Raw genomic sequence first — 16514 nt, forward strand, 5'->3', positions numbered from 1 at the left:
CCTGCCAGACAGATAAGAATCAGCTCCACCCACTAGTGGGCAGGTACCAGTCCCTCATATCAGGAAGCCCACAGCAAGACCCCCCCATACCAACTTCAGTCACAAGCAGGTGGACATCAGAAGCAAGAGAGGATACAAATCTATTTTCTGAAAAAAGGAGACCACACCAAAAATCTATACAAAATGAAAAGGCAGAAAATTATGACTCAGAGAAGGGAGCAAGAAAAAACCCCAGAAAAACAGATAAGTGATCTGGAGATTATCAATCTCAATGAAAAAGACTTTACACTGATGATAATGAAGATGATTCAAGACACTGAAAATAAATTGGAGGCAAAGATTGATAAATTAAAAGAAATACTAAATTTAAGGATTAAGCAAGCAGAGATGCAAAATACAATAACTGAAATTTAAAAAATCATTAGAAACCACCACCAGCAGAATACAGGAGGAAGAAGAACAAATAAGCAAGGTGGAGGACAGACTAGTGGAAATTAATGATGTGGAACAGAAAAGAGAAAACAGATTTAAAATAAATGAAGACAGTCTAAGAGAAATCTGGGACAATGTTAAACACGCCAACATCTATATTATAGGGGTGCAAGAAGGAGAAGAGAGAAAGGGCCAGAAAAAAATATTCAAATATACAATAGCTGAAAGCTTTCCTAACATGGGAAAGGAATCACTCACTCAAATCCAGGAAGCAAAATGAGTGCCATATAAAATTAACCCAAGGGGGAACACCCTGAGATACCTATTAATTGAACTGACCAAAATTAAAGACAAAGAGAAAATACTGAAAGCATTTAGGGAAAAGAAACAAATAACATACAAGGGAACCCCGATAAGGTTACTGGCAGATTTTTCAGCAGAAACTTTGCAGGCCAGAAGGTAGTGGCACAATATACTTAAAGTGATGAAAGAAAAAAAACCTTCAACCAAGATTACTCTCTCAGTAAGGCTCTCATTCAGATTTGAAGGAGAAATCAAAAGTTTTACAGACAAGCAAAATCTAAGAGAATTCAGCACCACTAAACCAGCTTTACAACAAATACTAAAGCAACTTCTCTAAGAGGAAAAGAAAAGGCCACAACTAGAAACAAAAATGTTACAAATGACTCTCCAGTAAAGCCATACACACAGTAAAGACAGGAGATGACTCACATGCGGATATGCTACCAAAATCAGAAATCATGAGAAGAGGAGGGTACAAATTCAGGACACTGGAGCATCTTTTACAATTAAGAGACCAACAACTTAAAACAATCTTGTATGTATATATAGACTCCTATATCAAAACTTCAATGTAACTGCAAACCAAAAATCTACAATAGATACATACGCAAATAAGAAAAAGCAACTCTAATATAACACTAAAGATAGCCATCAAACCACAAAAGAAGAGAACTAGAGAAGAAGGGAAGAAAAAACACTAACAAAAACAATCCAGGAGTTCCCATCATGGTACATTAGAAATGAATCGAACTAGGAACCATGAGGGTGGGGGTCCTTTCCCTGGGCCTGCTCAGTGGGTTAAGGATTTGGCATTGCCATGAGCTGTGGTATAGGTTGCAGATGCGGCTCAGACCTGAAGTTGCTGTGGTGCAGTCTGACAGCTGTAGCTCCAATTCAACCCCTAGCCTGGGAACCTCCATATGATATGGGTATGGCCCTAAAAAGCAAAAGAAAAAAGAAAAAAATCCAAAACAGTTTATAAAATGGCAATGAGAACATACATATCAATAACTATCTTAAATGTTCATGGACTAAATGCCCCAACCAAAAGACATAGCCTGGCTGAATGGATACAAAAAAAAAACCCATATATATGCTGTCTTCAAGAGACCCACTTCACTTCTAGGGACACATACAAATTGAGAGTGAGAAGATGGAAGAAAATATACCATGCAAATGAGAATCAAAAGTAAGCTGGAGTAGCAATATTCATATCAGACAAAACAGACCTTAAAGAATATTGTAAGCAACAAAGAAGGACATTATATAATGATCAAAGGATCAATCCAAGAAGAAGATATAACACTTGTAAATATATACGCACCCAACACAGGATCACCTCAGTATATAAGGCAACTGCTAACAACCTTAAAAGGAGAAATTGACAATAACACAATAATAGTAGGGGACTTTAACACCCCTCTTACAGCAATGGACAGATCATCCATACAGAAAATCAACAAGGAAACACAGGTCCTAAATGAAGCGTTAGATCAGAAGGACTTAAAAGATATTTATAGGATATTCCATCCAAAAGCAGCAAAAAACACATTTTTCTCATGTGCACGTGGATCATTCTCTAGGATTGATCACATTCTGTGCTACATATCAAGTCTCAGTAACTTTAAGAAAATTGAAATCACATCAAGCATCTTTTCTGACCACAACAATATATGACTGGAAATCAACAACAAGAAAAATACTGCAAAAAACACAAACATGTGGAGACTAAACGACATGCTATTAAACAACCAATAGATCATTGAAGAAATCAAAGAGGAGATTAAAAAAATTTCTAAGAAGGAAATGACAACAAAGACACAACACTGCAAAACCTATAGGATGTGGCAAAAGCAGTTCTAAGAGGGAAGTTTATAAAAATACAAGCCTACCTCAGGAAATGATAAAAATCCCAAATAAACAACCTAACTTTACATCTAAAGCAACTAGAGAGAGAACAATGGACAAGACCTAAAGTTAGCAGAATGAAAGAAATCATAAAGATCAGAGCAGAAATGAAACAAATGGAGAAAACCATAGAAAAGATCAATGAAACTAAAAGCTTGTTCTTTGAAAAGATCAACAAAATTGAGAAAACTCTTAGCCAGACTTATCAAGAAAAAAAGATAAATCATTACAAATAGAAATGAAAAAAGAACAATGGATATCACAGAAATACAAAGGATCATAAGAGACTACTGCATGCAACTATATGCCAAAAAAATGGACAACTTAGAAGAAATGGACAAATTCTTAGAAAAGAGCAATCTTCCAAGACTAAACCAAGATGAAATAGAAGAGATGAACAGACTAGTCACAAGTCCTGAAATTGAAAGTGTGATTAAAAAACTGCCAATAAACAAAAGTCCAGGATCAGATGGCTTCACAGGCAAATTCTATCAAACATTTAGAGAAGAACTACATCTATCAGTCTGCAACTATTCAAAAAAATAGCAGAAGAAGGAACACTCCAAAACTCATTCTATGAGGCCGCCATCACCTGATACCAAAACCAGACAATGCCACAAAAAAGAAAATTACAGGCCAATATCACTGATGAACATAGATGCAAAAATCCTCAACAAAATACTAGCAAACCAAATCCATTAAAAGGCTTGTACGTCATGATGAAGTGGGATTTATCCCAGGGATACAATTCTTCAACATCTGTAAATCACAAGTTCCCATCATGGCTCAGTGGTAGACAAACCTGACTAATATCCATGAGGATATGGGTTTGACCCCTGGCCTTTCTCGGTGAGTTAAGGATCCAGCATTGCTGTGAGCTGTGGTGTAGGTCACAGATACAGCTTGGATCCTGTGGTTGCTGTAGCTGTGGGAAGGGCTGGCAGCTACAGCTCCGATTAGACCCCTAGCCTGGGAACCTTCATATGCCGCGGGAGCAGCCCTAGAAAAGGCAAAAAGACAATAAGTAAGTAAGTAAGTAAATAAATAAATAAATAAAGGGACACATTGAGCTTCTTTGCAGAACAGATACTGACTCATAGAATTGAAAAAATTATGGTTTCTAAAGGAGACAGTTTGGGGGGTGGGGAGATGGACTGTGGGTTTGGGATGGAAATGTTATACAATTGGGTTGTGATGATTGTTGTACAACTATAACTGTAATAAAATTCATTGAGTTACTTGAATTTCATTATCATCTCTGTTCAGTTTTCAATATTCTCTTCTCTTTTTCAGTTATGCTGGTTTTATGTTATTCCAGATTTTTGGAGCTTAAACTTCTAAAAGTTAAAGTATAAATATAAAGACTATCTATTATATAATGTGCACTTGATATAGTTATACATTATATTAAATTACTATTATATAATATGTAATATACAATTTATATAATACAGTGTATATTATATAATATATAATGTTTTAAAGTTAAATATAAAATATATTATGTAATGTACACATGGTATACATATACCATATATACATAATGATATAAGATATATATATATTCTTTAGAAAAAAGAAAAGTAAAACAGAAAGATATATATACGACACTGAGATTTTGCATTATACAGCTTTTCCTTAGGCTCTATCTAGTAACATTAGTTTGATTTCAGGGCCTCCTCCCAAGCAGGCATTTCAGAAAACCCTTTGACCACTTCTGATTAGTCACCTAATCTCTCCTTAAGGAACTCTGCCATTCACCCCCACCTTCTTTGCCTACATATGCAAATTTGGCCTGTGCTTTATGGTATTAACTGGATTCTGAGCCATCATTTGTACCTCCCAGGTACAACCACTTTCAGTACCCCTCTTTCTTATTTGTAAGAAAAAGGCTTCGGTCTCCTAGACCTTCCCTGAGCTCCAAAGGTCAGGGTCCAGCAGTTGCTAACCAGGGAAGGAAGAGGATGCAGAGACAAATGAGGAGCAATTAAGAAAGAATACTGTGTGGAGTTCCCCCGTGGCACAGTGGGTTAAGAAGCAGAAGCTTGGGTTCAATCTCTGGCCCAGGAACTTCCATAGGTTGTAGGTGCAGCCATTAAAAGAAAAAAGAAAAAAAAAATAGTGTAGCTTGGGGCAGAATCCTGGTTCCTCTTCAAGGAATAGAGAGAATAGCATTTTCCAGTTCTTCTGAGCTACTAAGGCCCCCACCCAGGTGGAGCATGGCAACTTCAGGCTGAGCAAGAGATTCCTGGAGCACCGCCTCATTACCTCACCACCAACCAATCAGAAGCTCTGCACCCCTCACAGCAAATTTTTCCTATAAAAACTTCTTTCCCCAAATTATTGAGGAGCTAGGGCTGTCTTAGCACAAGCTACCTGTTGCGTTCACTTTGCTTGGCAGTAAACCTTTCTCTGTTCAGAACTCTGATGGTTAGTTTGTTCGACCTCACTGTGTGTCAGGCATAGCAACATTTGTTCTGTAACACTGTTTCATTTGACTCCAAGAGTGATTTAAGATTAGAAAAGGAAAACTTTCTGTTTATATTTTCAGGCATTTGTCTGTCTAAACCAATGAGGAAAACCTGTATTTTCAATCTTAGCTGAGCCCACCTTGCTGGCTCTAAGGACTGGGAAGGACAAAGTATTTTCTCTCCTAAAGTTCTTGTATAGATTAACATCCTTGCACCCACTGTGATGCCTGTGCGCCCATAATAGAAAATGTGATCTAGCCACCCCTGAAAAGACTGTGCTATGGTAACCAAATCTGAAACAAATCTGAGATGAGACCTGAGGACAACACAATCCACGTTTTAAGAGTGTGGAGCTCAACCACCACATGAAATTTGCAAAGCAGAATGGGGCAAAACAAGACTTTATAATTAAAACTTCTGACTCCTGCTAAAGAAGCATAAGAAGTTTAAGGGTCAGAAAAAAGAGAAAGATTTTTAAAAAAATAACTAGTTTTATTGAAGCACAGTTGACCTACAGCCTGATCTAAGTTTGGGGTGTACAATATAGTAATTCAATATTTTTATAGAGTATACGATATACAAATGTATAAGATTTTTGAAGAGGATTTGGGTTTTACCATCACAGTGTTTTATTCCACTGAACTGGGAAGAAAATGGTTTCTTCCTCTTTATCTAAGTTTAAAAGAGGGGCTTCAAGGAGACCACTTTATGTATCACCCATATTTTGAGGACAAGCTAGATTGGTATGTTTGTAACCATGCAGGACCCCCCACAGACTCCTCCCCCTAAATCATCTGCCTGCTTTCTGTTTGTAGAAAAGCTGTAGTTTCCCAGGCTTATCCTGAGTCAGAAAAACCTGGCTCAAGAAATAATGATTGAAAGGCTATGACTACATGTAGAGGCAAAAATAGCCAATGAGCCAGGAAAAGCAGTAAGAATTTAAATAGCATATCAGCCATATGGTAGTCACAGAATCTTTAGTTCCTCCCTGAAGTACAGAGATAACAGTATCTGATGCACATTACCGATTTATTTTACAGATACTAAAACTGCCACCAAACAAAACTACTTGATGACCATGGAAACATAGCCGCCAGACGCGGTGGAGCCTGAGGATTGATAGTGTTAACCCCTGTGACACCACCCTTTTACCTCACCATCAACTAATCATAGAATTGTGGACCAGTTGATCACACACCCTGTGACTCCTCTCCCTCAACTTGCCTTTAAAAATGCTTCCCTGAAACCCATTGAGGAGCACCAGTTTTCAGGGCATGAGCTGCCTGGGCTCCTTGTAGGGTGCCTACAGTAAACGGTGTACTTGCCTTCACCACAACCAGATATTTGTTTTGCTGCGTGTTGGTGAGCGGATCAAGTTTGATTCAGTAACATGTTTCCCTCACAGAACTATGTCAAGGACAAATTGTCTAGCCATTCTGAGTTGGAGTTGCATAAAAGATTTTGCCGCTACCTTGGCATAGTTCATAAATTTGAAGTTTGTGGGGACAATGAGTGCCTAAGTGTTCACATTTACTTGAATAATACATACACCATGTGAGAGGGAACTTTTTTCGCCACTGCCACCTGAGGAGCCAACTAAGCTTAGCAAAAATTAGCTTTGAACAGATCCACAAGGTTTAACATGAGGACAAGTGTGGGCCAGTAAATTTCCTTAGTCAAAGTAGTTAGTAAGAATTCCTGAGGATGGGGAGGTGGACGGGCATAATGCCTCCAAAGAACCCAGGAAAGGGACCTCAGTAAACTCTCCTTGGACTTTGGGATTCTCCTGAGCGTGGTGCTTCTGAGGACAGTCATTTCTTACATGGCAATTTAAAGGTCCAAGAAGTCATGTGGAAGGTGCCAGTCCTTTTATAGGACAGGCCCAGAGCTGGCCTAGTATCATGTCCATCACATTCCACTGGTTAAAGCAGCTGTTGGCCCATTCAGATGCGAGAGAAAGGGAAACAGACTCCATCTCATGATTGGGTGTGTCAGAAGTTTGCGGCCATCCTGGAGTTCCCCTTGTGCCTCAGTGGTAACAAATCTGACTACTATCCATGAGGAAGTGGTTCCATTCCTGGCCTCACTTAGTGGGTTAAAGGATCTGGCAGTGCCGTAAGTTGTGCTGTAGGTCGCACGCGCAGCTCGGATCCTGCGTTGCTATGGCTGTTGCTGTGGCATTGGCCAGCAGCTGCAGCTTCAATTCAACCCCTAGCCTGGGAACTGCCAAATGCCACGGGTGCGGCCCTAAAGAAAAGAAGGAAGGAAGGAAGGAAGGAGGGAGGAAAGAAAGAGAAATTTGCAACCAGCTTTAGTCCGCTCCCTTTCGAAAACCAAGGAAATAGATACACCAAGTCTCTTCCCACTTCCTTAGGTTTTTCTCTTATCAAAGGCCATGGTTAATGAGAAGGCAAAGAAACGGAAGTTTCAGATGAAGAAAACAGAGGCACTATGTCCAGTTCTCCCACTGAGACTGCTAAACCACAGCAGATGTGATTTTGTATTGTTTTATTTGTATTAATTTTAGCAGAAGAGGTTAATTATCAAACATTAAGAACATATACACACACAAACATGAAAATGATCTGACATGTTATTAGACTTACCCTAAATTATATCCAAGAGTAGAGAAATAGTGGCATCATAAGATACATTCAACAGGGTAATGCACTTGTCAGAATGGCTGTAGTCAAAAGTTAAAGAGATAATAAATGCTGGTGAGGATCTGCAGAAAAGTGAACCTCTGTGCACTGTTGATGGGTTTGTAAACTGGTACAGCTGCTATGAAAAATAGTAGAGAGCTTCCTCAAGAAATTAGAATTAGACATAACATACGATGTGGCAATTTAAATTCTGGGAATTATCTTCAGGAAACCAAAGCACTATGTTGAAGAGATGTTCACAGCAGCATTATTTACAATAGGCAAGGTATGGAAACAACCTAAGGGTCCATCAAGAGATGACTGAATAAAGATGATATATATATAACATTACTGAGTCATAACAAATGAGGAAATCTTGCCATCTGCAACAACAGGGATGGATTTTGAGGGCATTATCCTATATGAAATAAGTCCGAGAAAGACACGTGCTTTATGATCTCACTTATGTATAGAACCGAAGGGGAAAAAAATAAACAAAGAGACCAGATTTTTGGTTACCAGAGGCAAAAGAGGAGGGAAGAGAAATTGGATGAAGGTGGTAAAAAGGTACAAACTTCAGTTAGGATAATGAGCATTAGGGATGTAACGTACATCGTAATGTCTACAGTTAACACTGCCATATGATATGTATGCAAGGTGTAAAGAGAAAATCCTAGGAGTTCTCATCATAGGAAAAAATTGTCTTTTTGGTTTTGTATATCTATATGAGATAATGAAGGTTAACTTGTGGTAATCATTTCATATTTGTAAGTCAAATTGGTTTGCTGTACACCTTAAATTGACACAGTGCTATATGTCAATTACAGCTCACTAAAACTGTGAAAAAGATAATTAAAAAGTGGTAAGACAAAAACAGAATGCTTTATAATTATATCCCATGAGACTGCTTATTTTCCATAACTTTACTACAGAAATTTTACTACTTTGTTTTTTATATATACCTGAGCAATTAATAAAGTATGCAGTACATTATTTTAATTGAGATGAATTTTTTTAACAGAAATAGCACTGGATAAGGCTAAATATACACCTAATTCCGGAAAGGCCATGTCATTCCAGAAGTAACTGCTATTACTGATTTCATCCATTTTCTTCCAGACCTATGCTTTTATAAATAAATGTATACCCATGCTTTTGTAAATAAATGTTCAGCTCTATATAAACATTTAACATTTGACTGATGAGTATGGAGATCTATTGGTCTTGCAGCTGCCCAAGAGAAGATTCCTTCTAAATAAGTTCTCTTGCTTATTAAACTGCTATCTAGCAATCTGGATTAGTCTGCCTTTTCCTCAGTTGCTCCTGTCTTCCACCTGTTTCTGATTACACACAGGAAGCTCCTGAGGATGTTTGGAAGCAACAGCTTGTCTTGCCTATATCTTTACTTGCAGATTTCTTTTTAAGCACCACATGCTAATCCACAGCATCTATTTATCATATCGTATTTAATCACTTTCCTTCTGGGGGATATTTAAATTTTTCTTAATTTTTTTTCTTCCCCAGACAACAATGAATATCCTTCTTACACTACTAAGGAAGTATTCTGATGTAAATCTCAGTTTATAAATTCCTAAGTCTAACAGGCAGTGTTTTAATTAGATTCATTCTTTCAAAGACCTTAATCATGATGTCTGATTTGACTTTACGCATTATTTGTCTTATTAAGAAATGTTTTTGTCCTGTCTTGGATATTTTTCACTAGTTTGTACTTTAGAACATGGGATGGCAAATCAGCTTGTTCGTTTTAATCAGCTCATTAGACAATGATCTATAGATTCCTTGCCTTATCCCGAGAGAGAGATTTTTTGGGGGCTTTTTGTTTGTTTTTCAGCATATGGAGTTCCAGGGCCAGGGATCAGATCTGAGCTACCCCACAGCTGTAGGCTTTTCGGATCCTTTAACCCACTGTGCCCCGCCAGGGATCTAACCTGTGTCTTGGTGCTGCAGAGAAGCTGCCAATCCTGTTGCACCACAGCAGGAACTCCATAGCCTAAGGGACTTTGATTCAAGACAGCTGAGAAGAAGCCTGATTCTGATGCTGAAGCTCTCTAATACAGAAAAAAGACCTGAAAACAAACTCCTCCTTTTTAAAATTTTCTTAGAGATCATTCTGAGAATAGTTACTTCCATGTATACTCCATGCTCTGCCATGGCACCAGTATCTAGGTAATAACTTCTGATGTCTTAATACAGAAAATTGTGGGACAGGCGGGTACTTTTAAATACTCTGTGACATCAAGATGATCCAGACATCAAAAACAGCTGGGCACAGGGTCTAACTCGGCTGAGGAAACAGGAAATTTTCAAGAGCCAAGAATCAGGAGTAGATGCTGGTGGGGAGGCCCTCAAAGACGTTCAATCCCAAGTTTAGTGGCTGAAAAGCTTCCTGGGATTTTCCAGCAGTGGGGAAAGTGACCTGAAGTTTGTCCATGAAAAAAAAAAATTATCCCGATCACTACATTTAATTAGGACGCCTAAAAATCCACGATGTCATGATTAAACTCCGTTTTCACTTTAGAGCCTTATTCACATTCTCTAAAACATCTCATAAATAAGAATGAGGCTGAAGACATTCCAGGATGTCATGCATGTTTTACTCAGAAAACTGTGAAGGTATCTAAGAGTCAAGTTTATGTTTTATCTGTATGGAAAGGTTTTAAAATAACTAAAACACTGAGATCAGAATGTTCTCTTAGAAATGAGGGAGAAAATTGTCAATATTTTTGATGCAATTTTTTCCCCTTAAAATACCATTTACTTTCAAGGAAAATTAATTGGAATCGAACAACAATGGATGCAGGGCCTTAATGTTATTTATGCATGGCCATTTGGGGAAATTGTTCTGAGCCAGTCAAAGAAAGAAGACTTTCCCCTTTTCATCTCCATTTTGTCTTTTTGCCTTTTCTAGGGCCGCTCCTGTGGCATATGGAGGTTCCCAGGCTAGGGATTGAATCGGAGCTGTACCCGCCAGCCTACGCCAGAGCCACAGCAATGCCAGATCCGAGCCGTGTCTGTGACCTACACCACAGCTCACAGCAACACCGGATCCTTAACCCACTGAGCAAGGCCAGGGATCGAACCTACAACCTCATGGTTCCTAGTCGGATTCGTTAACCACTGAGCCACGATGGGAACTCATCTCCATTTTGAATCTGAGAAAAAGCTGTATGAAAGGAGTAATAGGGTGTTTTTTCTATCAGTTTTTACTTTGAGTAGCCAGCCACTCTATAAGTGGGACCAATGAAAATGATACACTCTGGAAGACAAATTCATGTACTAAGAAATTAGCACTAACCTTCTCACTCCTGCAATATTTGGGACTGGAGAGAAGCAGAAATCGGCTCTCAGTTCAGAATGTTGAGGGCTTTCTTCCTCAGGAAGAGCTAGAAGCACATTCTGCGTGTTATTCCATGTAATTATCACAAGAGGCACCTCCCACCTCCTTTTTACAGGTGAGGAAAGGAGTTTAGAGATGTAACCACTTTGTTTGAAAGCCCCAAGCAAGCGAAAAGCAGATTCAGGCATTAACAATCTTTCCGATTGCAAAGCACATCATCACCTTTCACAATTGCCAAACCCTCCTCTCCCATCCCTTCTAAGACACGCCTACTGAAGCGGCTGGCTCAGCTCACAACTCTGCATCTTTTTTTTTTCCCACCAGTGTGTAGCTCAGATTTGGAAGCTCGTCCCACAGACACTCTGCAGCCAGTGCTTTCCAGTGGCCCAGCAGCCTTCTAAGTCTCCTCTTCTCTCCTGAGCAGCTGGGGCTCATCAACCTTCACAAACACCCATAGCCACTAGCTGCCTTTTGAACAGGGACAGGGCTGTTAGCAGAATGCCCTCCTCAGGGCTTCACAAGTCTCTGGGTAGAAGCATGGGTTCATGTCACTTTAAAGAAAATTCTCTTTGAAGGTATTGAATGACCTTTCAGGAAAAGGTGAATGTCCATGAAACTAAGTGAAAAGTTTGCAATTCCTCTTAGATTGGAAAATATGCCTAGCACTTACTTTCCCCTTTGCCTTTTCTTTAGACTCAAGTTTTGACCTACATCTATTGTGATATCTATTGTTTTCTCTCTTCAAGGTCATTTCATTAACTCCCCTGAGCTAAGACAGGAGGCAGCTAGAACTTTTTCCTCTCATTCTGCATTTCTTAGCATCTTCTTTTACTGAAGAGGGGAAACCCAAGGAGAGAGTGGCTTTCCTTCCTACAAAAAGGGCCTAGTCAGGTGCTGCAAATTAGGACACAGGTGATTAATTTCTGAGGTGAGAAGGCTCTTCTTCACATGGTAGCACTAACCAAAGAACTCTGGCACTTCTGGTTGTGGCAGGACTTGGTCTGTCACTTGCGGGAAGTGGTCCTGGCAGTGAGGGGTGACCTGCTCTAGGTAAGAACACTAAACTAAGCACTGTTCTCAACATGGGGCAGTTCTTGGACACTGAACATGATTTCCTTTTACTCAACACATTCCTCTGTGCCAAGGCTCTCTAGAATTTCTCAGCCCTTCGTGTTCTTCAGACTAACATCTAGAACCTTCTCTGTAGCTTAGATCAGCTTTACCAGGTCAAGGAACTTGGTTTCAGTTAAATTACTGTAATTTGTAAAGGACAAGTATGAAGTCAAAAATGAGCCTCATTTAGAAGCAGTGAAGATTTTAGTCCAAGATGTAAGATCTTTCTGCATAACATCCTCTGAGTAGTATTACTAGCTTTCATTGTGGCAACGTCTGAGCTATTTTCCATTTGGATCTTGCTTTGAGAGAATAAGGACTGCCACCAGCAGAGGCTGAATACCTTATGAGTGCCCCGTGTTGTGCTATAAGATCTATAAACATTACCTTAGTTCTTGCTACTTGAGCATATATTCTAAAATATCTTTCTCATCCTCAAATTACTCTCTAGTCTCTTCCTCTGCTTTATTACTTGCATGTAGGCTTCTTGAGAGGGTACATTTTTCTTCTATCTCTTGTCCCAAGACCAGTGTCTGAAATTCTGGATGAATTGATGAACTAACCCCTCCCCCCTTTTTTTGCCATGCTCATGGCATGTGGAATTTCCTGGGTCAGGGATCGAAGTCACACCACATGGCATGTAGAATTTCCTGGGTCAGGGACCTAAGCTGTCACAGTGACAGTGCTGGATCCTTAACCCACTGAGCCACAGGAGAACTCCTGAACTACCCTTTGAGGTAAATACTGTTATGGGTATTTGACAAGTAACCCTTGAAGAATAACTCAGCAGTAAAAACCCAATAATTATATTATTAAATTATTAGACTTTTGTTGTTGAGTACTCATTAACCAACTATGATAAAAGATTTCTGTGATTAGATTATGCCCTCCATCCTCCACTGGTGCCTTTTTAGAGATAAGCATTGCGTCTTACAAAGATTAACCCGCTTGTCCGAGGTAGCACTGTTACTTAGGAACATGGCTAGGATTCCAACCCAGGTGTATGCCTGGAAACAAATGCTCTTAACCACGATGCGTTACAGCCTTCTTCCCAATTTGGCCAACTTTCCTGGTTCAGATGATCTACTGCTTATCATCATTTTAAACACAGTTTTAAATACCTCTTATTCTCCTAATCATCATATCTTAACATCTCCTGGGGCAGCAGAGGAGGAAAAATTAAGCAAGCAAAATAGCAGAAGATAAGACAAAATAGTGACTAATTCACTGAGTTCATTCAATAAGTAGGTACTGCACGGATAAATGAGACACAAATGAGTGTAGTCACTGTGCCACAGTTTATATCCCAATGAGCATTTCTATATGTGATCTTGCACTTTTGCTTTGGAAGGGCAGCCATTTTTGCCTGGATGATTTAGAAAGGCCAGTTCACCAGTCATAGTGAATGGACCCTTCCTTCCTCATTAGCCAGTCTAGATACATACTTTACATTAGCGTTGTCATTCACATTCATCTGCCCCATTCTACTGTCTAATGACAAAATAATTCTGCTAATTTGCCATTCTTATTATTTGCCTCTTTTTTTTTTTTTTTTTTCCTGAGTTTTCTCAGGTAACATCCAATTATACAGGATCTAATTCTTTCTCTTCTCCACAGTATTAATGATCAAGGCAGAATCATCAGGCTCTAAGATAATTTCAGCAGGCAGAGTAAGAATAAAGAACAGGAATGAACGTTGACCAGTAATAGAAGCACCCTTTCTTATCAATTTAATTCTGTATCAGTGCATTTATTACATGTGTGGGGTCAAGAGGTAATTATCGCCTACATGTAAAGCAAGACATGGTAAATTAAGGCACGGGGTTCAAATAAAAACATCAGAAAAATGTAACCATTTAAACGAATCATATTCCTGTCTGTTTACATAGTTTCTTTCAAAGGAATGGTACAATTTACTACTTGCTAAATTTGTAATTGCTGCTGGGGTGATTTTCCCTCCAATATTTACTGAAGTGTATCCAAATGATAATGAATATTGGCACACTTTTCATTTTTTAAAAGGGTAAAATACTTCAGAAAAAAGTGAACCCAATTAAGATTAATTTTAAATTTAAAAAGAGATGGCATTATAAGAACATGAAACGGCAGGGGTGATTTTAATTGCAACTAAGAACTTGTAACATTCTAATCATTTTTTTTAATTAAATTATATTTTTAGGTTTTCATTGAAAATGGTAACATTACTGAAAATCAGAAACTGTCAATTTTTTTAATATACAGTGAAAATTAAACATACCCCCAAATGTTTTTAAAACAGACAAATATTTTTATAATTTTTACTTAAAAAATTCTGAAGTGGGGTTAGTTTTAGCTTTGAAAGCTTTCCATGTTAGGATTAGAGAATATCAAAATTTATAGTAAGCAAAAGAAGTCTTCCCAGGTGTTTGGTTCTCAGGTTTGAATTATGATCAATAATAAAGGCAGAACAAATTATATTACAGATTTTCATCAGAGATGCTTATTCAGAATCTATGAATCTAGTAGATCTGATTTTGAGAGATACTAAAAAACCTAATCACACCTCAGATTCAGGGGTTGTAGCCAGATTGCCTAGGTTAGAGTTCCTTTTAACTATGCCCTTGCTAGGATGACCTTTACAGTGTCTTCGTTTTTCTGAGCTTTGGTTGCCTCATGTATAGAATGGGTTTGATAACAGTACCTAACTAGGAGGATTGCTGTAAAAATTGATTTAGCAAAAGGAAAGTACTTAACTCAGAAGCTGGCACATGTAGGGTGAAGATGTGTTTAACAGGATCAAGGTTACATTCCCATGGAAAAATAATCTGATACCAGAATCAAATATTCTCTCTTCTAGGAACTCCTGGAATCACATAGCTTTCTTCTCAGTAGAAGAGGGAACTATATCCAATTTCTTGGGATAGAACATGACGGAAGATAGTATGAGAAAAAGAATGTGTGTGTGTGTGTACATATACATATGACTGGGTCACTATGCTGTACAGCAGAAATTGATACAATAGTGTAAATCAACTATACTCTAATAAAAATAAAATAAAATAATAAATAAAATTTTAAAATTATGAATGACATTTTAAAAAGAAAGAGCTCAAAAAAAAAAAAAAAAACGCTAAACATACTAAAACAAAGTCACCTTCAAAGGTTGTTTTTTTCTTTCAGTGTCACCTGCTGATGGGACGAATAATGCTAAGACATGGTTCTAAGCACTCACACACATCATCTTATTTAGTAACTCCCAGACCCTTTAAGAAGGTAGCACCACCAACCTCAATTTTCATAAAAGAAGAAACTTCAGCACAAAGGAGTTTAGTAGTCACTGAAGATCTGACAATGCTATGAGGATAATGACACCATGGTCCCATTCTGCAGACAGGGAGATGGCAGCTTATAGAAATCATGGAACTTGAGCAAGATCACATGGCTACTAATTGGTGATGGCCACCTTCAGATCAAGGTACTATGACTTTTTAGGGCCCCACTTGTATCATATAGAAGTTCCCAGGCTAGGAGTCAAATTGGAGCTGCAGGAGTTCCCTGAGCAGCGGAAACAAATCTGACTAGGAACCATGAGGTTGCAGGTTTGATCCCTGGCCTTGCTCCTTGGGTTAAGGATGCAGCGTTGCCATGAGCTGTGGTGTAGGTCGAAGACGAGGCTCGGATCCTGCATTGCTGTGGCTGTGGCATAGGCTGGCAGCTGTCGCTCTGATTCACAACCATAATATTTAACACTCTTTGCTAATTAAAAACTAATATTTTCCTAGCCTGGGACCCTCCATATGCCGTGGGTGCAGCCCTAAAATGACAAAAGACAAAAAAAAAAAAAAAAAAAAAAAAAATTGGAGCTGCAGTCCCAGGCCTACACCACAGGCACAGCAACTCACGGTCCAAGCTGCATCTGCAACCCACACCACAGCTCAGGGTAATGCCAGATATTTAACCCACTGAGTGGGGCCAGGGAATGAACTTGCATCCTTTGGATAACAGTTGGGTTCTTAACCTGCTGAGCCACAATGGGAATTCCAACACTGGCCTCTGATTCTCCCTGTCAAATGCCCCTGGGAGAGGACATTGTGGCCCCCCCATTTTGGTGGTATAATCTGCGTCTGCATATTCCCCAGGTCTCTGCCTCTCATTAGGGTGCACTAATGCACGAAGCATAACTAGACTTACATGTAAAGTCACAAACACACACACATGCACACACACACTCATGCATGCTCTCACACCCTGCCACAACCCCTACACATACTCTCCCCATTTAATTCTCCTGCTTCTAAATATATCTTT

The 16514-nt window shown here is 38.9% G+C and overlaps 1 protein-coding gene across 1 annotated transcript in view; it reads right to left on the bottom strand.

The window, feature by feature from the left end:
- The window catches only part of LOC146397396 (uncharacterized), an 88460-nt gene extending 77040 nt beyond the window's left edge, over positions 1-11420 (bottom strand). Inside the window, exon 1 of the mRNA XM_084989067.1 lies at positions 11073-11420. Within this exon, the coding sequence (XP_084845193.1) occupies positions 11073-11302 (230 nt within the window). The 5' untranslated portion in view covers positions 11303-11420. The remainder of the gene's footprint in view (positions 1-11072) is intronic.
- Between the last annotated feature and the right edge of the window lie 5094 nt (positions 11421-16514).

The sequence above is a fragment of the Sus scrofa genome, chromosome 13 (assembly GCF_054392235.1).
Source record: "Sus scrofa isolate SSC_HxYL_T2T_F1_AM1 chromosome 13, Sscrofa_HxYL_maternal_Yorkshire_Landrace_v2.0, whole genome shotgun sequence".
Taxonomy (NCBI): Eukaryota; Metazoa; Chordata; class Mammalia; order Artiodactyla; family Suidae; genus Sus; species Sus scrofa.